This window comes from Aythya marila (assembly GCF_965140915.1).
Source record: "Aythya marila genome assembly, chromosome: 16".
NCBI classification, from domain to species: Eukaryota; Metazoa; Chordata; class Aves; order Anseriformes; family Anatidae; genus Aythya; species Aythya marila.
The window spans coordinates 5,171,938-5,197,231 of NC_139057.1; the positions used below are offsets into that span (position 1 = coordinate 5,171,938).

General features: G+C 43.9%; 1 protein-coding gene across 2 annotated transcripts in view; it reads right to left on the minus strand.

Moving 5' to 3' along the window:
- The window catches only part of GNAS (GNAS complex locus), a 150,080-nt gene that overhangs the window by 94,483 nt on the left and 30,303 nt on the right, over positions 1–25,294 (minus strand). Inside the window, exon 1 of one of the 2 annotated variants that reach the window (XM_082773469.1) lies at positions 1,425–2,699. The exons of the other annotated variant lie outside the window; for it this stretch is intronic. Coding sequence (XP_082629595.1) covers positions 1,425–1,563 — 139 coding nt within the window. The 5' untranslated portion in view covers positions 1,564–2,699. Of the gene's footprint in view, positions 1–1,424; positions 2,700–25,294 lie in introns of those variants that run through there. 2 annotated transcript variants of the gene reach the window in all.

Consider the following 25,294-nt stretch of genomic DNA (forward strand, 5'->3'; position numbering starts at 1 on the left):
ACAGTGTGAGAGTCCCCGAGACCCGAAGCCCAAGTTATCCTGTTCAAAGACTTCTGCTGGAACACCGACGGACTTTTTAGCCTTGCAGGTGCTGCTATAGCTCTAGTTACTTCTCCATTTACATTAAACCTCCTTCTTCCAGAGAGCAATTAAAAGATTTTACCGGTGACAGGACGTGCCTAAATTCACATCCTTCAAGAATTCTTTTTTCCTTCAGCGTTGTCTCGCAGCAGAAGTGAGTCAGTTCACCGAGGCCTAGCCTCCCCTGCACACTGCAAATCCCGCACACCGCTCACCAGCAGTCCCTCCGAGCGACCGAAACAGCCAAGATCCCGTAACTGCATCTGATTTGGAAACGCTCCCCCAAAACCAGCCCGCCAGATGTTTTCCTGCTCCCTGTTTGACACCGGTTTTGAACCTTCCCCTTTCCAATTCCCAGGCTGTATTTCCACAGGCACCCCCTCAGAGGAGCAGGAGGGCAGGTAGCCGAGCTGCCACCGGGACACCCCACGAAGGCTGCGATCACCCCGGGCGTTCCCATTAATTAAGGGCTCTCCAAAACGACCCCGAGCAGCCCACCGGGGGGGGGGGGGAACGAGCCCGTACCCTCGGCCAGGCCGGCACAGCCGCTCTCGGCCCCGAGCCCCGCTTCCCTCCGGGACTGCCACCCTCCCTCCGTCCCCCGCAAGGATTCCCCGGCTTCCTTCCTCCCTTCCTCCTCCTCCTCCTCCTCTCCCCTGCCTTCCAGCGCCCTTCTCGGCACCTCGCTCCCCGCGGGCAGCCCCGGGCCTGCCGAGCGAGCGCCGCCGCGGCCGCCCCAACCTCCGCGCCCCGGGCAGGCCCCGCGGCGGGCGGGCAGGCGGGCGGCCGCCCTTCCCTTCCCTTCCCTTTTCCCTTCCCTTTTCCCTTCCCTGCCGCCCGGGCCCGCCGCCCCTGTCAGCGCCCTGCCCTGTTTCTCTCCCAGGTTCCCCTCGGGCCCGCCGCTCCCGCTTCTCCCCGCTTTTTCCCCCCCCCCTCTTTCCCCATCGCCTCCCCGGCATCCCCGCCGCCCTCCTCACGCCGCGGCCCGCCCCGGCCTGCAGCCCTCAGCCCCGCAGCCTTCCCCCCGCTACCTGCCCTCTCGGCCCCGGCTGCCGCCCCACACCTTCCTCCCGACCCCCGCCACGGCCCCCAGCAGGCCGAGGAGCCCCGCGGGCTCCCCCTTTCCTCAGCGCCCACCCCGGTGCGGGTGAGCGCAGGGGGGCTCCCGGAGCCCCCCCCCCACCCTCCTCCGCCTTGGCACGGCTGGGCCCGGCGGCCCCACGTCTCTCCCCCCCCCCCGGCCTCGCCGTGGCCGGGCAGGGGGCCGGTGAGCGGCCCCGCCGCCCTCCCCCGTCCCCCCCTCTCCGTGTCCGGGGAAGGAGCCGTCCCCCCGGCCCCCTTACCCAGCAGGAGGAGCCGGTGCGTGGCCCGATAGACCTGCTTGTCCTTCTGCAGCTGCTTCTCGATTTTCTTGTTGGCCTCCCGCTGCGCCTTCTCCTCGTTGCGCTGATCCTCCGTCTTGCTGTTCCCTAAACAGCCCATCTTGGGCAGGGGGAGGCAGGGGGACGCGGGGCGAGGGGACGGGAGGCGGCCGGGGCTGCCGGGGGGAGGGAGGGAGGGAGGCACTCTCCCGGGCTCCCTTCTTCTTCCTCCTCCTCCTCCTCCTCCTCCTCCTCCCCCCCTACTCGCTGCTGTGGCGGCCGCTGCCCAGAGCCAGAGACATGGAGAGAGCCGAGCCCGGAGCCGGCCAAGGGGGGGCCGATGGCGATGACTTTGCTGCCGCTCCGCCGGGCCTCCTCCTCCTCGTCCTCCTCCTCCTCCTCCTCCTCCCCGGCAGCTGCAGCTGCTTCTCCTCCTCCCCGCCCCCCCGCGCCGATCCCCTCAGCGCACCTTTCCCCGGGGGGGCCCCGCTGCGGAGCGATCCGCGGGGATCTCCGCGCCCCCGGCCGGGCCGCCGGGCTCCGTCAGGCGGAACAGAAATCACCCCCCCCGCGCCGCACGCACGGGGAAAAAATCCAGCTTCGGTGCCACCCCCGAAAAAAAAAATAATATTAAAAAAAAAAATAAAATAATAATAATAATCCTCTTTAGATCCAAGGCACGGGCTCCAGGCGCGGAAAACCTCCCCGGAGCCTCGGCAGGGAGGATCGGGAATCGTCTCTTCGCCTCTCCCCCGAGCGGGTCACGCCAGCCCCGGTCCCCTTCCCTCGCCGGGCGCCGGAGCCTCCTCGCCCTGCTGCCGCCGGGGGGTTCCGATCCAAGCCCCCCCTCTTTTTTTCCTTTTTTTTTTTTTTTTTTCCTCCTTGCTGCTGCTTATTTTTCACATGAGGTTTCCAGGCTGCTGAATCCTCTTGGCTTCCTCCAGCAAACAGCGAGGGGGGGGGGGAGAGAAGGGAAAAAATAAAAAAAAAAATCCCGTTTCGTCTCTCCCCCGAGCAAAAAGCTGTCCCCTTCACGGGAGGAGGATTTTTTCCTGCCTTATTTTTCCTTCTCCCTCTTGCATTTCTCCTGGCTCTCTCTCTCTCTTTTTTTTTTTTTTTCCTTTTTTTTTTTTTTTTTTTCTTCCCCCTATTGAGCCGCACGGAGCGCGGCGGGGTGGGGCGAGCAGGCCCACACTGCACCCTGGGAGCGGAGCCGCTCACATGACGGCCCGCGTCAGCCCGCGCCGCCGCCGGCGCCCTCTTCGAACCGGCCCCGGGACCCCCGGGACCCCCGGCCCCAGCCCCGGGCCCCCCCGAGCCCCCCGCCGCCCCTCGGCCCGGTGCCTCCCGCAGGGCCGCGGCCGCAGCCCCCGGGGGCTCCGCCGCCGACTCGCGGCGCTCAGAGGCCCCGGCCCCCCTCAGGCTCCTTCGGATGGGGTTTTTCGGGAGCAGGGAGGCCCGGGGAAGTTTTTTTGGGGTTGTTTTTAATGGAGAAGTGCCCGAGGGGGGTGCTTGATGTTACAGCAGAATGGTTCCTGCGCTGAATGCTTGTATCTGTGCGCCTTCACACGGACACGCTTGCTCTGGGGGTCAGCCTCGGAACATCTGCCCAGCTCCCTAAAGGAGGCTCCTGGGGGAGCCGAGGTGCGGGAATGGCTTTTTACCGATTTGGGCCTTTCTGAGCAAATTTCCCTACCCCCCTAGCGCTGGGCAGCGGCCCCGTACCCAGCTCCAGCCACCGCCGGGTGGTGCCCCCTTCAGGACCGGCCCCGGTGCGGGACAGGCACAGGAGCCCTAAATCAGCCTAGGAGAACCAGCACGGCACAACTCGCGTGCAACTGCTTCTACCCCTGGTTTTACAGGCTGTTTACATCCTTACTGTTCTCTAAAATACGTTTTGAAACCTCACAAAAATTGCACGGTAGTTCTCCTGCAGAAGCTTTTCACCTATGCTTGAAAAATAAAGATTAGTGCTTTGCTCTCCCTAAAATACACAGCTAGTTTTCTCACACCCTCCCCCCTTACATTAATATCCTTTACATAAATAATTTATTCTCATTTGCAGCATTCAATTATCCACAATGCCATTCCCACGAACACACCTTCTTACGTCACCCGTTACTATATTTAGAACCACCTACAGTAAAATAATTATGTGAATAGAGCAAACAACTAGAAGGGCACGTTTAGTGTCACCACATACATCTGTTTAGTCGCCCTTGCTGAAAGAGGAGTGGACAACAAGGGAAACAGGGAACTCCATCGCCAACCCTCAGCCTTCGAGGATTTGTTGGGGCTTTCCGTGTAATTTTAAATGCCAGGACTTTGGGGCACACACAGCCTAAGAGGTCTGGAGACTCTGATCGACTTCTCCGAATGTTGTTTTACACCAAGGTAGTTTTCAAAGGCCTTAAAGAAACTTGGCTCAGCGAAGCCCCAGCTAACCTGAAGCAAAGATTTTAATAAATCCTTGTATCTTTTATAGGTCTTTTATTTACTTGTGTTGTTTCCATGTAATATTTATTACTAAAATATATTTTAACTGCGGCGTTTACAAGGTATAAAGGAATCAATAAAGCAGAATTCAGACTGAAAGTTATAAAACCTCACCACTTTTTTATGGTAGCAGGTATGAAGAGAATGCAGAACTGCCAGTATCTGCCACCTCTCGCAGCAGGGAGAATCTGCCCCAGCCTCCAGGCTGTGCTTCCCTCCATGTCACCAGCTGTGGGGGAAGGGAGCAGATCTCAGGCTTCAAACAGTTCACAAAGGAATCCACAAACAAGATAAAAATTATTGCTGGAGGTGCACAAACGGCTAAAATCTCCACAAGAGGCGAGCAGAGCTAGCTTAGGAAAGGGGGAGCAGTAGATGTGCTGAAGCATCCACCAACAACCGAGTCGCTGTAATGTTGCTGCCAGTGTCCTGCAGTGTACAGATCCCTGTCCGAGCAGAAAACGGGTCTGGGTCTGCAAGGTCGGCCTCTAACAGCCGTCAGCCACCGTGCTGTGTGCTGCCCTCCTGGTATATCTGTGCCCATGTCTTTTTAGGTGAACAAAGCACGAGGTAGTTGAACAAGGAAGACACACGGCTGAGTTACAACACTCCCTTTTGCTTACGATGGAATGGAGAATTAGCTCGGTATATTTCAAGTGTTATTCAAGGGTGAAAGGGATAAAAGCTGAAATAAACAACAAAAAAAATCCTCACAAATTCTTAAACATGTCAACAGACTTTTTTGTCTTACTGAAACATGGTAAGACACAAGACATAAGACACTTCTGAAGAAACTGAAGTCTCAGGAACAGGAAAATAGAAAGAAATTTATGTCAGTATGGCAATAGTGCCTAAATAATAAAAATCCAACTATTTGAGGGTTGACAATATTTAAGAGTGTATTGAAGGACACCTCTGCATGCTAGGCAGAAATGTTTTCCAAAAATGCAAGATAACATGCATGTGGACATGGATGAAAGAAACATTGGAAGATTTATGTCTACTGATTCAGTCTGCACTATTTAAATTCATGAGATATCAGACTTTACACCTATAAAATTGTACACATTGCACACTTACAGATGAAATCTAGTTTCTCTGATAATCTTTTGGTGTCTAAATAGAACAGCAGGCAGCCTCAGCTTCTTTTGCAGATTTTTTTTTTTCCCAGTCTAAAGTAAATGCAAAGACTCCAAGACACGAACATGCATCTAGTTTATGGCTTTCACAAGTCAATCAATGTAACAACCAACAACAACAACCAGGGAGTTTAGTTGTGTGAAACAATATTCTCAAAGTGGGTAACATTTTATGGAATATTTATGGGGGCAAGTTTCATACATCCATAATCCACTTTATTCTATTTGATAACTTTACTTACTGTATTTTTAGTCTGATTGGCCTTACTTCTACATCCTAATGAAAATCATCAGATCTCTTTTTTATTTTTTATTTTTTTTTTTTTAAAGGAATTTCAGTGCAATTCATTCCTGCATTCTCCCTCTACAGCTTTCACCACAAAAACTATTCTCTGGCATCAGAGACTGAGGGAAGATTTGCAACAATAGCCTGATCCTGTAAATAAAGTTATTCTCTTCAGTTGTGCAGTCCCACTGAGTGCATAATTTATGCAGACTTTGCTCTTCCAAGCGAGGACAACTATACAGCTTGATTTACAAATGGTTAGAACAATTCAGATATAAAGTAAAACTAGACTATCAATGACAGAACAAGTGAGAGAAAAGTACATGATCCATTAAGCTTCTCCCTGCCCTGCAAACACAAACTTCTGTCCTTTTAAGATTTCCATACAATACACATAGGTGTAACAAAAATACTTTTTCCCGTTTTAATAATTTCCCCTTATATTTGACAGACCATTGCATATAGCCATGTAAATGCATTTTCTTTGTAGTAGTCTCCCTTATAGTTCATGAGGAGATGAGGAAATTACAGTTCAAGTAAGAGATGAGGAAATTCACAAACATTGGCTTGAAACTGTAGATGCAACAGTTGTTCTTGGAGTTATTTATTTATAATTTTCTTAACAGAGATTATGATACTGCTGAAAAAAGGCTTTTGACAAACAGGCTTCATGCCTTTCCGTTCTTTTTTTTTTTTTTTCCTAACTAAATGGATAAAACTTTGAGCTTACAACCCTGATGAAGCACCACTGTTAGCCCCAGTGGATCAGAGCTAGCTCTGAGTTCACTGGTCACCCTTTGTTTTCACAGGCGATTGTTAGCTGCAGATCAGGACGTCCATCTTACAACACAGAAGCCCCCCAAACCCTCCAGGATGACAAAACCCCTTATCACCTATTGCAAACAATTCACATTTGTTAGGAAGTCGAAGGTACCGAGCACTTTGCATGCCCCAGCCTACAGAAGAAAGAAACAGTTAATTACTTTTCACGCAGGACAGTTGCGCGGCTCCTTACGGGATCACGCTGTCCGCAGTTAAGATGACCTCATAAACTTTTGGCTGTGAACTGCGGGGGTGGAGTTGTGACCAAACCAGTGTGCTCATTTGGAAGGGAAGATAGAGACTACATCACGCTTGAGCATCCCTTAGCAACCAGAGTCAAATGGCAATGCAGCTTTTGAGGAGGCTGTCAGCCTTCACTGCTACTGGAATAGCCTGTGTTGCAGTTCCTGCCACAGAGAAGACAACATTTCTGGCTCAAAAAGTAAGAGCAGCAGTGGTGATTTAACCATACAATTTCCTTTGTTTCCATTTATAGGGTAAAGCTTATTTTCAACAAGCCCTTTTTACTGGGAGGATACAGAGCTCAATTAATCTGGGGAACACGTGAAACAAATGGCTCTCAGAGCAACACTTGATCTGCTACTTTAAACTCTTTCCACGTGAAAACCCAGACTGTAAACTTTGTAACCATACTCTGCCTGATATCAGGATTTACCTATGAAGGGCTAGGTGAGTGTGAAAAATAAATAAATAGTAATAATAATAATTAAAAAAAAGAAAAAAGAAAAGAAAAAAAAAAAAGGAAAAACACTCTCCAATTTAAAGCCATCAAGCAGGGGGGTCAGTGTACAGCAAACTTTGCAGCACTTCACTACTAATCTCGAAGTGCAGCTATGGCATGCATCTGAGTTACCTCCTCCACCCAGAACTCACACCCACAAGCCTGTTCCCCTCCTAAGATTTTGGGTCAGAGCTGCTAATCATGTTAAGGTGAAGTCTCAAGAGGAAGATAGTTTAATCTATTTTTCACTGAGCATTTGCAACCCTGTAATTCAGCTGAACATACACCATTGTAGAATAATGTCTACTCACTTTTTGTTGTTGTTTGTTTGTTTGTTTAATGTATCTGTTCTTCCCCACTTTGTGATTTATTTGAAATTCATTATCTTTGCATATCTTTGTAAGAAATGAAGATTTTAGAGTAGTTAGTTTTTTTGTTTTGTTTTGTTTTTTGTCCTCTTCCTAAGGTTTTTAAGGGATTTAAAGTACTGGGAAAAAATAAACAATCATTGAATTTATATTAGAAAGGTGCTGAAAAAGTTCCCCCTGTGCAAAGCACCCTTGAGGCTTACAGTCTTTTGCAGAAATAAGAAATAGCTGTGATTTTTTGTACGCAGCCTGCACTTTTGCTGCAATTTTTTTGTGCATTTTTGCTGTCCTACATATTCACAGTGCTGTGGCTGGGCAGCTCTAGCAGGCTTCCTTCTTTTAAAAGTAGGCATTATCTCTGGGACAGATGGACTCTTTCAGTTAAAGGACATTTTTTAGTAGCACACGCTGTATATTGATACTTCTCTGCTTTGAAGTCTCTTTATATTTTTAGCTTTAGAAATGCAGAGCTGTGGGCCTTCATCGTAGGCCACAGAAGTGACTGCTACTCGAGTGTCAGACCTATCAATCTCAATGCATTTAATCCCCAGGAAACTTGTCTTTTAGTTAGTCTCGTATGAGGATTAATTTAGGATATGGTTTAGACTTGGATCCATTTTTTTTTAATCTGCTTTGAAGACCAGAAGTGGCCCCGTGGCCCCTTGCACCGAATCGGGCCTGCTGCTAATGCCTTCCTTAGAAGGAGGCATCCTCCACGAGCTATCGGCCTGCAAAATCCTTTGGACTCTTGGAAGAACAAAACTTGGTGATAAAAAGGGAGACAGTTTCAAAGTCTCCACATTACCCTTTGACCTGCTGAACAAGGAACCCTTGAGTAATCCCAAACCCATTTAAAGGAGAAACAAACAAATTAAAGCCAAACAATAATCTAAAAAGGAAAATCAAAGCAAACAGATTGGAGTTGGAGCAAGAATTCAACGTGGCTTTTTTTTTTTTTCATTTGTTCCTTCTGCAGTGACCAGAAAAAAAATCACTTCAAAAAGTATTAATAGGTAAACAAGATTGGAAATTAAGCCGTTATCAATCAAACCCAGGGAGGGCAAACCAGGGTCATCAAGCAGAACGACAAGTTTGTCTGTCATATGGGAAAGAGCGAGCCTATCTGAATGCAATAAAACGAGCATTGTCAGGAAGAAATTAATGCACCACTAATGTATTCAATAAAGAACAAACACAAAACATTTAAGTACAGATACTCCAAAACAAACAGAATGAAAACGAGATACTTCCCTCTCTGGCAAAGAAGAAGAATGTTTCCATACAGAAATTCTAAACTTGAGAGGGATTTTTGTTTTGTTTTTAAATAAAAACAAGCCCAGAGTCTACTAATAGAATTAACCGAGACCTTCCTTTAAACCAAAGAAAAAAAAACTTGCCTCCCTCCTCTCACTTCGAAGCTTTTTCTGAGAAATATTAAAAGGGACTTTAAGGAACTCATGGGATTATGGAAATAAAACACTGAGTAATAGCTTTTCACCTACTAGCTTTTCTTATTTTCTAACAGTTTTTTTTTTTTTCATGATATTCCTTCTCACTACTCATGCATTCTGCACCGTACTTTGTAAAGAAAAAAAAAAAAACACAAACAACTCTTATGTAACAAAAGTACAAGCACATCCTAGCTCTCCGCATAACACATATGGAATGCTGATTACAAAAAAAAAAAAATTTGGAACATCTCGTTTCTGAGATTTAGTTTCAATATTTGTCAAAATTCACGCCAGACCTACCCCTGACTGCAAACTTCTTTTGTTTTTTTTTTTTTTTTTATTCTGTTTTCATTCTGTTTTAATTCTTCTGTTAATTATTCTGTTTTAATTCTTGCCATGTTTGGGTCACAAAGCCCACAGAAGTAGCAGGGGCTGATGTTTTCTAAATACCAGGTTCCAGCTAGCTCCTGCAAGGAAGCAACAAGCTCCCGAGTCTTTCCTCTGCCGTGGAGGTTAGCAGAGAGCAGGGAGGCTCCTGGCTTCGCCTCCCCAGCACACGCAGCAGCGTGAGCATGCTGCGCCAAGCAGTCCTGGGACTGAGCGCTTGTCCCAGTCGCACAGGGTGGGCGCGGGGGGCTGAGCACAAACCAGGAGGAGCCGGAGCCCAGCCTGCTCCGCTCGCCCACTGCACCGGTGTTGCTGCTTACTGACACTGCATTCTCATTTTATGGAGCATAACAGGAAGGGGAATAAGAGGATTGTTAAAATAGTTTTTGTTAAGTTGTCACACAGGTTTTAATGCGCTGTAAACATTCCTCTCTTTTACTTTTTTTTTTTTTTTTTTAATAAAACGACGCTCAGGTTTTCACACTCAAAATGATTTTATATTTTAGTGGTAGCAAATCGCAGTACTCTCAATACCAGGAGCCATTATTAGAGATGATCTGCAAGGAATAACAGGACTGTGATTTTGCTCCTCCTTCTCTGCACTGCTAAAGGCCTGAAAGTGTTCCCTTTCAAAAAGAGTATTTTCTCCCATCTTTTTTCTTTACATGGAAAACTGTTAAGCCTAGATCCTAAAATTACATACAGGCAGAATTATAGAATAGGGGTCTTTTGTACCCTATTTTTCCTGGAAGAATCTGTCTGTCTGGCAAAGTAACAGCATCATTACTTCTTAAGTGCCTTGATGTTAAATTAGAGAGTGCCCCACATACCCTAGGGCAGTTGCAGAATTTAGACCCTTTCCCAATGCTCTAAGTAAGTCTTTCTGGTGTGTTTTTTTTTCTTTTTTTTTTTTCTTTTTTTTCCCCTTCGATTTCAGCAACATATACAAAACAATCGTCTCAAAGCCTTTAGGTGTGCAATGGAAGATTCCCCTTGTCTTTGCATCTCATACACCAGCCAGGAGCAAGTACGTCCCTCACTAGGGCTGTGGGAACCAGGCAGGAGTCTGGCTCTGGACCCTGCTCCAGCCCCAGGCTGGCTCAGAACCTGTGGCCCAACACAGGGACTTTGCCTCTGCCATGTTAAAACCAGCAGAGGTGCAGGATTGTGCCCTCTGATGGACCCAGCACAGGGTATGTCTTCAGCATTCCTTCCCTTCTGTTTGAACACAGTGTCTGAATTAACTCTGCTCACAGGCCTGCTCGAGAGCTCATAGAAGCCAACAAAACTGTCCATGGGAAAGAGGTGAGCTCTGGGATTAAGCAGCGGAAGAGGATCCAGGAGACCTGATCTAACATGGGATGCACGATCCAGCACAGCCACTGATCCATGCATGACCTCGGACAAGCCACTTCCCCCTTCTGTGCCTCTTTTTCCAACTATCTTTTATCTGCCTTTGTCACATAGGTTGTAAGCTGCTTGCTTCCAATGTGTCTGCACAGAACCGAGAACCAAGGGACCCTGATCTCACTTCTGGCCTTTAAGTCCTCCTGTTACATATTTCATCATAAAATAATTATTCAGAAAGGAAGCAATTTTAACAGTCTGTCTTCTTTTTATTAACACCTATTTTAACTCAGACATCCTCAGGAACATTAAATGAAGACGTAGTCTCTCTTAAAACACAGCTTTTCTGAAATGAAAATGCTACGAAAGCTGCTAGTATTCTTTTGAGTCCTTCTGCCCCAGGCCCTCCAGCAAAGTCGGGGAAAGCCAGAACCAGCATGCTTTCTACATTCAAAGTATCACACAAAGATACTTTTTATTTTGAAAATTTTTTGTTAAAATGCCTGCACAGTTTTCAGTCTTTCTTCATACCCCACAAAGTATCAAACAGGTCAGAAACCCAATGGTGTGCTCTTTCGCAGGTCGCCTCCAGGTTTGCTTTATGCTCTTCGGTGTTACAATAACGAATTTGTTTTTCCATTGCTCTGTACATGCTCTCTTGTCTGACTAAGAGTGACCTATTCGCTTCTGAAGCAATCGGCTTTTTTACAGCTTCGTCTCCACTGTGTAAACAGCAAGCACGTCGCACAGCTGAGCCCCGTTCTGACTCAAAGGAACACGCAGGGTGCCAGCCCCGAGCCATACAGCCTCTGTGAACCTGGCCTGTGCGACCACAGTGCTGCACATGGACACCCCCAACTTCGCTCAGTGGGATCACTGCGACATTTTGTAGCACTTAGATAGAACTTCACCCTGCCCTCAAAGCGGCCGAGGAGATGGGATTTGTGCTAGGGACGCTGCACGGGGCAGGGAACATGATGGCTTTACACCACTGTTGGCCCCCACAATTTGCAGTGCTCTGGCAAAGCTGCTCTGCCAAAACATGCCCAGGAACCCTAAGCCCCGGATGGGCACCAGGGGTGCCGGGGTGCACCCTTAACGCCCTGCCGGCCCAACGCGGCCTGGTGTGGGGAGCAAGGCCGAGCCCTCCTGGCACCCGCGGCCCCGGCTGGAGGCAGGGCCCTCCCGCATGGCTGAATTTCACACCCTATATATAAAATACACAGCCATACATTTATCCTCAAACATTCTGTGAATCGGTGTTACTGAGGGATATACTAACTCCATACATATGAGCCTTAAGGAAGATTTGTCCAAGGAACTACTTCCAGAGGAAGTGCTGGGCAGCCACATTATTTGTTTTGTTTAAAATGATTTCAGCCTTGATAATGTCTCTTTATCAAAACTACACATGTGCTGAGCATGCACAGTGCTGAGTGTTGTGAGGCATACAGGAAGGGGTGGATTTAATTTATTTCTTTATTATGAATATGGTGGTGCTGTAAGGAGAATCCAGGCTGACAGCGTGAAATAAAGCCAAACTTTCCGATGATAGTTTGAGGCCTGAAGTTCCTGTGCTGCCTTTTCAAATTCACTCTTAAATTCTGTATTCCTAATCCTCTGCTCTGGACCATCTCATGAATGGACATGTGTATTACTATAGAGCTGAGCAAGTACCTCATAATGTTTTCCATTAATATTCATTTGAAAGAAAAATGGAGTTTAAGCTTCCTGCTTTTGCTTTCCTTGAGTGAAGAACCAAGTGAGGGAGTGCATACATTCACAATTCACAGGCAAAGGTGACAAAGGCACACTGAAACACTGACACACTGCAAATATATCCCCGTCAAAACAGTAACTCTGTTTTATGTTGTGAGCATCATCCTGGCTATAAGGTTTGTTTAAATTTATTTTATGTCATGCCCTCCATGGTGGATTAAAGCATTAGTTTTGCTGGAGAGACTCAGTACTCAGTTGAATGATTACGGCCACAAAGCAGAAACAGAACCACCATGTTCTACCAGCACAGATCAACTCCCAGCTCTTAGCCTAGCAATATTTTTTAATTCTCCACCCTAAAAGCTGGCTTGGAGGAAAAAAAAATGGTTAGAAAGAATGGGCTTCAGCCTCTATGAAAGAGACTGCAGTGGACAAGCCAAGTGGAGGGAAAGCGTAGGGATGCTGTCTGCATCTAACAAAAACAAGCTACAAGATCAAACTGTGCAGTAAAGACATGCAAGAATGCTATTTTTTCAGAAATCTGTATATGCTAAGTACTGTTTAAGAGTAAAGTGACAAAGACTAGGAAATTCCTTGTCTCAGCCTGGCTTGCCTGGGATGAACAAAGGAATTCTCATTACCAGAAAGTTGAAACTAAGGAATAAATATATTGTGAAATGAAGACTGTGAAATGCTGAAGCGGTGCTTTCACTATCTAAGAAAACGGACTGCAGGATCTCACTGCCCAAGAGTGTCCTACCCAAGGTCTGTTTATATAAGCACCAGTGAGAAACCTGCAGGTATGAGCAGATGACTCAGGTGAGAGGTGGTAGAAGTACACAGATTCACTGGCTGGATCCCAGCATACCAAACTGGTCTGCATGCAGACAGGAAGATGGGGCAAGACATGACAATAATAATCTACCATGACTTGAGACCTCCTGCCCTAGTAACAATTATGTAATTGTTACGGTCTCTTAATACTTGAGTAAGAAATCTTTTTATTGCATCAAATTCTCGTGTCTGGACAGATATGCGCTGTGAATGAATCATTACTGACTAGCTTTGAAGACCCGAGCTGAAGAGCACTTCATCGTGTAAGCCACATATCTGGACACATCAACACTTATGGTCCAATTTTCTGGAGCCAGTTCTTTAGGTACATTACCCTAGGGTATGCTGCCTGTGAGAAACTCCAGTTTTCCAGTGGCATCCTTAAAGGTTTATGAAAGAAAGCAATATAGTCTTAGCAAAGGAGCCTCTTAATCATAAACACCTAAGTCTTAGAATAACAAAAACAACAAACAAACTACTCCCCCCTCCAAAAAAAACACCACCAACAAAAAGCAAACAAAAACATATAAGCAAGGAAAAAATACAATTTAATAAACCAAACAGGCTTGAATTCACCTCTTGGCCTGACGTTACCTTTCCTTGGAGCCATCAGTCTGCCTCTGCTCTCTCTAGAACGTTTTGCTTCTCTGGGAGAGAGCACTGCTTCCCTAAATAATTTGAACTCCTTTTCTGCCCTTTTGCTTTTTTTTTTTTTTTCCCCCAAACTGCTAATCAACTTCTCTGCAAAATGGTCACCATCATACAAAATTCTGCTGCTCATTTATTTTCAACGATTCCCAGCTTTCTCATTTATCCTCTTGGAGGTGCTCCTCTCCTTGGCAAGGATGTAGGGCATCTTAAACATAGGCCTATATTTTAATTCAGCACAGAGGTTACAGCACAGGACGAAGGATTCAGTGAAGGTTAAGGTGTTCTTAAAGTGTGTGTTCTCTAAACCACAGTTTGACTCACATATGCCCCCAAACAATCATACATTAGCAATTATAATGATCTTTAATTAAAAAAAAAGAAATATGTTGCTGTTCTTACAGATAAGGATCTATAGAAATACTTGTATAGGTGCCATGAAAGTCTATTTTTCAAACTACATTTTGGTGGGGGAATATTTAACTACCTTACCTACATTGCTTGAATGCTACTCTAAAATGAACCTCTTTGAAGTTTTCTTATTAAAAAAGCTTTAAAAATTAAGCAGTTTGAATTATTTTTCTATGAACCATATAATCTTCTTAAGTAGTAAAAAGTTAACTTTAGCTCAAGTCATTCCACTTGGAAAAAGATGATAAAAAAGCAGTAGATTCATGTGTCTTGCCCTACATTTTCTCTAAATGTAACATCTAACCCCTGATTGTTACAATTTTTCATGGTAAAGCCTTCTGAATGTTTATAGCCAGCAGACTGGCTTTTATACTGGAAAGTCTGTTATATAAATGTCATTTTCATTTATATCCTCAGTTATAACAAAGTCATTAATGCAGCTGATTCCTAAGAAACCTTATATTTTAGCAACTAGTCCTAGCTCTGGTACTGGATAATGTAAACACATCTAACACACAGCACAAGAAACTCATACCTCGGAGATGCTACGTTTTTTAAACCAGAGTTAGAGGCTAAACTCACACACCATTCCTGATGGAAGTATCAATTGTCAGAGAGCTAGGTTTTGTTTCCAGAGAGCCACAATCACCTAACTACATTTCGTAGTTGCACGCAAGTGATTTTGTAGAGTGTAGTTATCAAATATTTGGTACAGACAGACAGAAGAAATGACGTTGGGTTGTGGCTTGGATCCTAAGGTCATATAAGACTGGAATTTGGGTTTGGATTCCACAGCACTGAAATTGCTCTTCAGAGATTCCATCTCTGTCGATACCAGAACCAGAAAAAACTCCTTTCTGTTTTTTAATCCTACTCAAACCCAAATATTGGAAGCATGTTAACATCTATGAACGAACATATCTGGCTCCTTGCCATGTGCTGTATTAATATGCCATATTTAGCCTCATTCTCTAGTACTCAGGCATTTAACCTGTTACCTCCAGCCCTTTCATCCACATCCAGTATGCCACTAACCAACATGGCTTTGCCCCTTTTCTTTCTTTCTTCCATTCTGTTAGCTGTTTTACACACATTTAACACGGCTATCCCATGGCACTGGGAAAAGTGACTTTTAACTTGTGCTCCCTCTACTGTCTGATTTGCTTCCAGCATTTGCTTTGCATGAACATAGCAATATCGTAGAAAAAAAAATTCAATTTCTTCTAACAGAAAGGTCTATTATTTACCATAGCTTTAGAAGTTACTATGTTAACTTGCTAAAACACATGCATAGCAAATTAAGTGCCTAAATGTATAGACCTTCAACTAGCATATCAGCTATCCAGAATTCCATATATTACAGACATTTTGTCTTGATCTCCTGTGAACCTCCAGGCTGAAATGAAGGAGTCACATGAAGCAACCATGGTAGCTAATATAAAGTACTTCAGACCTGTCAGGTAGCCCTAACTTCCATCAAAATCAATGCAAGTTGCAATTACATCCCCCCTTTAAAAGGTCAGGCCACTTAAAAACGTGATTATTAGACTAGAAAGTCCTCAGTAAGAGATCAGGAGGCTGAGTTCTAAGTCTTGATCTAGGGATTTGTGCTGTGCTTAGCCAGACCCGCGGCTTTTCCTTGACACGGTTCTCACTCCTCATCTGTCACGGAAAAAGCATCTTCATGTTTTACATTGGCAGTAAGCAGCTGTAAAGTGAGGAGGGGAAGAGGAACAGCAAGACTTGGTGCCCCTTCTGTGGCGATTCCTTTCCATGAACAACATGGGCGTTTTCCACGGCTTCTTGCAAAGCAGATCAAAACAATGAAGACAGCTTTAAATTGCAATTAGAAGCTCCTATCACGCACTCTGAAGCTCGGAACAAAGAATAAACCATGGAGTTAGCACTGTCTACAGATCAAATAGTGAAGCACTGCAGCTGCTCGCTGCTGGAGTACTGCTTGGGGCTCTCACGAGGCTCTTGGCGATGATGATGAGCAAGTCGTATCCTCTCAGTACAGTGAGGAACATCAACTGGACGAGCTACCATACATTTGTGGATTTTTCACCTGCGATGTGGCCACAGAGCCACTGTGGATGTGGACAGCTAAGTACAAATACCAATGGTGAGGTGGAAGGCTATCTATGCAAAATGTGTGCATTATATGCAAGATATCCTGAAAGTATCTGATCCATTGTGCACACACTACATCAAGACTGGCTTTGTATTTCCATGTGATGCCACAACAAGATAACATTTGTTTAGAAGTGACAGTTTTGCTTGATTACTTTCAGAAATAATTAATGTTTAGCATACTGTAGACGAACTAAGAGGTTCACATTGTTTTTTGCCTGAAACACACATTGAAATAAATTCTAATAAAAAATAAGCCTTTAAGTCTTTGTTCATACTGGCAAGTAAACTGGCTGAGTATAAAAGCCAAGGGTATGATTGACTACCTTACCAATGTTACAACTGTTCCACTAAATAGGTATTTCAGAATTTACTTCCTTGCAGAAGAATCCTTAAATAAGCTTTCTTACAAGGCTTAGAAAATCCCATACTTTAGGACACATTTCCTGTTTTCTTGCTGTATTTAACTATAATTTCAGAATGAAATTTATTTTTCTTTAAATAAAGATCGAAAAATCAAACTTTAAGAGTATGGAGAAGATCACAGAAATCTATCTTGCCGATTTCAATGCGCTGAAATTGTTTAATGAATGCCCACAAATCTTTATAAAAATCAAAACAGTGAACACATTAACAGATTAGCATTATGAGTATTTTTAGCCCTCAGACATAAAAGGCACGTCTGCATATTCCCCAGAATGGAAAACTTCTGTAAGTAAAACTCAAATAATAATTAAATCCCATTTCATTGATTAGTTGTGTCTGTTACTTTCTTCTGCCTGCTTTTAGATTCTGAAAAGGATCTCACTAACACTCATTTTCTTCTACTTCCTTTAGCACTGTGTGTGGTGGGGCAAATTCACAATGCAAATTCATGTAAAAGTATGCAAACTGATTTTTTATAGTATATAATCACCAACTTTCTGTGTTGATCAGCAGCTTTTACACCACCTCTAGTTAGACTCAGAGGTGCATATCAAATCTGGCATTGTGAAGACTTTGAATCTGAAATGAGTGTTTTTAAGGAAACTTATGGGCTACCTTACTTAGGTCTCCAGAGTTTCTAGATGAGCAAACTAACCTTCCCACCACAGCTCAGAACTCCTTCTACTTTCAGCATCACTTGTCTGTTGACTCCACATACCAGTTACACACCTTCTTAATCCTTCGTGTAAGCTTTGCAACAGCTTTATAAATTCCTTATTGTTTCTTACTAAGAACAGCGATGTTCCCCTTCCCCCCAGCTGCTCAGCTGCAGTTTTCATTTACAGATAGAAAACAGAGCCTGTTTCTACAGTGAGGAAAAAAAGAGTACACACCCTTGCAAGCCCTCCTCGGTGAAAGTCCCCCAGTACTTATTTTAAGAGGTGAGGCTCTTGTATTACAAAACTGGTTAGAGCTGGACAAGTCAATGGCACTCTGCAGGAGAACATTTATGAAACACACTGAAAAATCATATTTTAATCAAAAGTCAGACATCGATTCTACTTCAATTTGATATATTTGAAACAATTCTGGAAGCTAAATTCAGCTTCTTAAAGCCTTTTTTGTGCACATTTTTTCTGTAATGAGGGACAGGACTTCTTCATAAACAAATATTGGGAAGGAACCAAAATAAGTTGATACTCAGCTGCTGAAAAAAAAATCAAAAGTACTTAAAGACCAGATTTCAAACAGTATCTTGGTATCTAAAGATTCAGGTAGACCTCTGAAAGGGCTTCCAGGTGGATCTGTGTGGTGGATCTATTTATTTTTCATACCTACCACAGTATCTGCAAAAGAATCCCATTAGGAACTCCTCTGTATTTTTATGCAACTAAACACCTCTAAATCTGAATTATACAACTCAGAATCTACATTTTATCTTTAAAAGATTGTTCAGGAACACAAAGCTACGGGAGCAGCAGCTGGTGCAGGAACACGTCTGTGTTCCCACGTTCTGGACTGCAGTGGCAATCAGCTGGACAGGGCTGCCTGAGTCCCTGGCATGCTTTTTGGAGTCGGACTTCAGGCTTCCGAGCTCTTTGCATAGATTCGAAGAGGGGAGGTTTATAACTGCTCCTCTTTCTGTTTGCATATTTTAAACAAGCACCCACAAACAGATACTTGGAAAGATACTTAATTGGGAAGCTTACATGCTATACATATTAATGTACAGCAATGCTAATGCTGTATATTTAATACATCTAAACAGAAAAGCACCTGCCAGCAGGCACATTAATTTTCTTGTTATTTTCTTGGTATTTCAAAGTACTATTTCTTAATATTTACTGGTTGCAATTGGTATTCTGTTGTTTATTCAGCTTTTTACTTCCCTTTTTTTTTTTTTGTATTTAGAACTAACATGTTAACTAGAATCCCTCTGCACAATAACCTATGCCTTCCTTTCCTTAAATGATCACTACAAATCTTCTAACTAATATAGTCTGTAATACAACTCGTTATGCAAGTATATTTTTGCATTTGCCAGGGTGTGATTCTAAGAAATTTATGTGTGTGTGTGTATATGATATTACATGAGCTTGAAATAAGGATTTACCCACAACTGCAAGCACAGAGTCAAGCTAGAGAGGATTCAGTGTTCCTTCAATCATCCTGGCACCAACATTCATACCCAGGCATGGGTATGACATCTGTACGTAATTCTACAGAAAACTGCTTTATTCACCAGTAATCTTCTGTTGTAACTATCATCTCTTTCAGAAAGCTGTGAAAACGTTCTTTCTGTGGCCCTTATCATTTTCAGATTAAAGAATTCCCCATTAGTTACAGGACCCGTGAGCACTCACTGTAAATCAACAAGCTGTATGTATAAAATTAGCCCTTACAATATCCAGCCCAAATCCCACAAACTGCTCTGAACTTTTTCTTCCTTTTTTGCCAGTTGTCTATCTTTTGCAAAGCTGCCATCATCTGCTCTCTTGCAAATTCATGGTTTTCAGGGGGTTCTTGTTTCTGCTGCCTTCTCAGATTACAATTTCTTTTGTGTTAATTAAGCTGAAAAATTGAAAGAATGTCGCTGACTCTACAAAGAACACAAAACAGGCTTGCTTGAAAAGCTAAAAATAGATTGCTCTGTTCAGAAGACAGACTACTCAGTCTTCAAACTATTTGTACAATGTGAATTAATTGCAGATGGCCAATTCATTTATTTAGACCTCTGTGACAGAAATGAAAGTGCTACTGCGACTCACTATGTGCACAGAACTCCTTTCAGGTAGTTGGGTCTAATCAGAAAAAGAGGTGGCACGTTTTTTATTTTCTGGAAGTCAATTTGTCAAAAAGTTTTTGATTCTCTCTCCCCAACATCCCGGTCTCTCTCCCAACGGCTAGGGTTTAAGACATGACACTGATGTGCACTAACTAGAAGTTACGATGGCCAGTCCACATTTACTTCTAGCATTCACAGTATATGCTGTAAATCAGTTACATCCTTGTGATTAAAAAAATATTTCATAATGATGTAAATGTTGCAACAAAGAGCACCTAGACTATTTGAATTATTTGAAATCAATGCTCTTTTTTACCCTCAGTGTTTGTTTTAAAAAGCATTTTAATTTCCTTTTTCTTTTTTTTTTTTTCTTTCTTCCTTAAAAGCAAAGGAAGAGATTTTTTTTAAAAATGTTATTGATTTAACAGGAGATAATTCAGGAAAATCTAAATGGAAGCTGATATTCCATCCTGGCTTTTATTGTTAGATAAATGGGAGGTTTCCAAAAATACCATCTATTAACTGGGGTGTATAAACTGTAGCCGTGAAATAAAAATACCATTGAACGAGATAAATTGTTTGGGAAACAGAATGATCTGTACTAGGACTTTACAGCAGATCCTGAACAGCGTGAGGCCTCTTTTGTGCTAGAAAACTAGAAAGTTGTCATTTGGGAGTCTAAATAATGCCAAGAAAAAGAAACTAAATATCAGAGTCCCTTTCCTCCAACTCCAGTGTCTATCCTTTGCAATTTTACTACTTAGCAGTCTCTAAATCCTTGTTTGCAGACTTACTGGCTTGAAAAATGTGCAAAAGTTGATCCACACAGGGTCTGAGCTAGCAGGGTTGTAAGAAAACCTCCCAAGAAGCTTCAGGTGGTATGATATCTAGCATGCTGATAGTATCACAGATATTACATTTTTCTGTTACTATTTTAAATAACATAATGTTGCTGTCTGCATTTCAAAGTAGTGATGTTACATCTTAAGTCTTTAAATAAAGGCTGGTATATATAAAGGCATCCAGCCTTACAAGCCAAAAATACAGCTTGATGCAGAAATGAATTAAATTTTCTGCCTAGACAAGTGATAGTAATCTACTGAAATTTAAGTACCAGTCTCCTCCACTGTTTAAGCTCCTTCTGAAATACTTCTCATGAAGTTGCTCATACTTATCAGTTATCACAGACTTAAAAGGGGGCAGACATCATCCCTACCCTATATTTTAAGCTATATTCCTTTGCTGTAACTTCATTGAAACTCTCATCGAGGTCAAGGGAAGTAACTTGTCTTCAAGCAATACAAAACCAGCTACGCAGTTAGGCTACAGTTGTAAACGCATCTTCCTTCTACTTTTATGGACTACAGAAAGTAGAGAGAGAGCTACCACCTTCCTAACAAGAAACAAATCCTTTCCTAAGGAAAGAAACTTCACAGGATGCCTCTTAAAGATGAACTCTGTCCTGCACGTTTCGTGCATTTCCTGGAAATGCAGGCGATACCTGAGGTGGAGCAGAGGACAATAAAGCTGCAAGATAGCAAAGGTCAGATGCCTTCAGCTCCATCCACAAACCAGGCTGAGCCACCCGTCAGGTCAATCCAGGCACAGATTCCAGGTCTGGGGAGGGGGCACCCTTAAATGCTGCTGTATGCTCACACAGTGCAGTTACACTTGCCCCCAGTCCTTGGAGGACTTACAGCACAGCTCGCTCACCCTGACGGGGTCCACAACACCCTCAAACCACTGTTTTTGCTTTCAGCCCATGCTGGAAACGAAGTCATGGCCTTCAGCGAGGCCAGGCCACAAGGAGTGTGCCCCCAGGCACAGCGGCAGCGCCCGCGGCTCACCGAGGTTTACTTCTGCAAATGAACTGACTTAGACAGAAACTAATCTTGGTTGAAAAGTGAAACGCTTGGCCACATGCGTAGAAGAGGAATTTGTTGTTGTTTTTCAAGGCATGCAGTAAGGAAAGTGGTATTGGGGAAGCACCATCAGACCGCAGCGGCATCCGCCAAGCAGCCCTCTCCTCCTGGTGACTTGGTTCCTGCTGTAAAATAAACCGGCATCACCAACATCCCGTTGAAATGACCAGAAAACATTAAACTACCCATTCACAGTGACTGACCCCATTGCTTTCACTGAGAGAAGCAAAGGGCAGCAGATTGAAAAATAAATACAAATAAACAAGTGCCTGCTGCTGGAGAACAGCACTACCCCAGCAGTGAGAGCTCAAGTGAAGACAGCGTGGTCCTCGCATCCTTGAGGGCAAAGCGTGTTATCAACGCTGCCATGGGGAGTGACCAGTCTGTGCCTTTGCACTTCTCCAATTCTTTTTAATTTTCCACTCTGGATTTATTTATTTATAAACTGTGGTGGGCCAGACTCTGTAGGGATCGTGTCTTTACGCAGGCACATGCTACCTTCTCTCAAATGAGAAACATCTTTGTTTACTTAAGCTATTTTTGTTAGACCTTTTTTTTTTTTTTTTTTTTTTGCTGGTCCTGAAGAGTTTTGCCTTGCTTAAGTAAACATCAATATCTTTGGCAGAAGCGCCACCCTGGAGTGCCCACAGAGTACCCTGGTAGACCTCATAAAGGTGACATATGTATATATATGTTTAGTGCTTGCTGAGGCGAATCATGTCAGCCGAGGTCTTTCTAGTAAATAAAACATTTTCAAAGCATTAACTATTAAAGATTTCTAAAACACTAATACTAGCACTTAAGAAATTCATACAAAGTATTTCTCTTTCTGTGGGGACTGTGCCTGGACCTGTGCTGCCTGCTCCAAACAAGGCTCCCATGACACGGGGAAATGCAGCACCATCTCCTACTGGCACTGAGCGAGGACAGGAGCTGACACCAGGTATAAGCTGGGACAAGCTGAGTCCCAGAGCACCACGTCAGATGCTGGTCCTCTCAGAGCTTTCCACACCTGGTGTGGTCTGCAAAACCTCCAGCAGAATAGATGTAGCACATCGCAATTCTCCGACTGCAAAAGCTCCTTCACATTTGTAATGAGAGGAATGGTTAAATGTCTGTAATTTATTAATTTCTATACAGGATTTCACAAGAAGGTAGGTGAACTGACAGCTCAAAAGGAGGAACATCACCTCACTTTTCAGCAGTAGATTCTTCACCGTAAACCCACGAAGTTATTTTTTGTTTAGCCCTTAATGAAGGATGATAAAATATCAGTGTCTGTGTTGCAATTCTGATGCATCACGAGAGGGAAGGGGGGAAAAAAAAAACAACAGAGCACACAAGACAGAGATGATTTAAATAGTGTTTCAGCATTTTTATCCAAATTTTTAAGATGCTGGACTAGCAGGAATTCTAGTACTTCTCTCTAGCATTTTGACTATGTGTTCTTAAATACTTTTTAAACCCGGAGGAGTGCTACAATTTAGCACCTCTCCAGTTGACAGTGCAAAGAAAAGGAGAAGCGTCAGAACACTCGTTCTCTGAATGGATTTGTTCCTTCCCCAGTGCCCCATGTTGGCCTACTGCAGCACCTCTGAGACTACAGAAGGATGCTGAAGTCACAGTTTACGCTGGTTCTTGCATATCTACAGCCCCTACCCAACAGAAAGTTGGCCCTCTGGATATAATTAGAGTTCAAGGAATAGCCTGTCTTTTAAACCGCAAGGACAGAGATCAGGTTCCACTATTATAAAAAGGAGAAAAACCTTATTTGTATAGACTGCAAGATTTCTGAAGTATAGAAAATGAAGATATGCCATGGTTACTCAGGACGACTTAGGATCTGCAGCATGTATGCTTTCATAGGTTGCTGTCTTGTTTTTATTTCCCCATCAGGTTGCATGAAAGGAACATTTTCTTCCATTTTGTTAAAAAAGAAAACAAACCATCAGATAAATATCAACATGGTTAAACTAAAATAAATCCATCATCCTGTAAATTTTTAAATAACTCAATAAACTGTTATGTTTTGAAATGGTATAAGACAAATTTTTCCTCCTCTATAATTCAAAAACAGCCTTAACCAATTACTTCAAACTTTTCCCCAAACGAGACACATCTCCTTTGGCTCAACATTTCACATGAGAATTTTCAAGCCAAAAGGAGTTTCTTCCACAGATGAAATTGGAAATGAGAGATTAAAATCACCCTAATGATAGGTACTTGGTTATGCCTTTTAACTATGGACCCATGCCCGTATCTCTATAATTGTGACAATATTTTTCCAAGCAGAGTATCGTGTTGTATGTAACATTGAAACTTCCTGGTCTCTACTCCTTCTCCTCTGCTGCATGGTTACCATCTTATTTTTATAAGCATTCCATTCTGGGGCTGGCCCTTTAGCTCTGGCAGAGCCAAGCAGCTTCTGCTTTAAAGCGGCTATTTTGCAACTAGCTGCTGCTTGCTGCATCTCCCTTTTCCAGCCAGCAAGTACCTGTAATGTTTTCCTCTCCAGCTACTGAGAAACCAGCACTTTCTCACAGGTGCTGGCCCCTAAAACAGTGCACCCGGCGGGAATAACGAATGGTGACCTGGACCACGCAGGGATCTGTCAGGGTGGGCTTTGGTGCTGTTTCCTTTTTGGAAGGGCTGCGAAATGGCTGGTTTTACATGAGCTCATAACAAAAATAATTCTAGATTCACATCCTGCTCACGCTGGCACTATGCTGCTGGACCAGTCAGGCTTGCATCAAAGGCAAGTTTTCATCGCCGCTCCAAATCAACGGCTAAACATCAGGGGAGCCACCAACAGCACCACCAGGCACTCCTGGCCACTTCTGGCTCAAAAGCAGCGGTCAGCAGGGCAACGACAGCAAACTACATGGATTAAATATTTTAAGCAAAGTACCTATGGTATGATTATTTTACTTGGGCTGTTCTGTAGTGAGAATCCAACCCTTTACAAATAATAATGCTCTATTTCCCCCCCTTAAAAACAACACATACACAAAAAAAAAAAAAAAGAAGAAAAAGCGACTGAATTTAGAGCAGCCAAAACTCTGTGTATTGCCTGGAGGAGAGGTCTGCCCATCCGGGCTGCCAGGGAGGGACGCTTTTTTCTTACAATTAATTGCCTACAGGACAAAGCAACTACCTTGACCTAGAGGAAGATGTGGTTGTTTCCTTCCCATCATTTTTCTCAGTCTTTAAACTGCTGTAGACAAGTGTCACACGCTCTGAAGTGCACACAGGCGGACACTAAGAGACAAATTCAAGCACGGTCACAGCCCCAGGAGCACCCCAGCCTCCTGATGCACTGAAGAGCCCTTAGTACATTTTCAGCTGGTCTCCACTCCAGATCAGACATCTGCACCACAGCAGTACATCATGGATTCGTAGCAGAAGCTACTCGCTGCTCTGGCAGGCAGTAATTAGATTACACGAATTACAGAAACGACGGGCTGGTTGTCTACTCACTGTACGGGCAGCCTGGAACGGCCTGGATAAGAGCAAAGCATTCAGATTAGCACAGGGATGAGCTCAGTGTAAATCCAAATAATACCAAAATAATATGTATTAATGCATGATGCCTCTGAACCAGCACGCTTGCTATTGCAATGCTTATCCTCTGCTGGCTATTTCACCAAACTGACAACATGAAATGTACCGTGTACGAGGCCGTCTGCTCATTTGCTTTTCTCAGCATCACACCTTCCACACTGTTCACACTTTTTTTATTGTTACTCAACAATATGTGGGAAAACCCCATGACCATGCCTGCATGAGCACTGCAGGCGTGCTGTACAACGGCGACCACAACTACAGTGCTCCAGACACTGGCCTACAAGCAAGTGCAACAAGCATTCAGCTTTGCTTATAAAACTCCCATATTTAACACAGCCACAGCACGTAGCTTTCAAAATCAGAGCTGGGTTT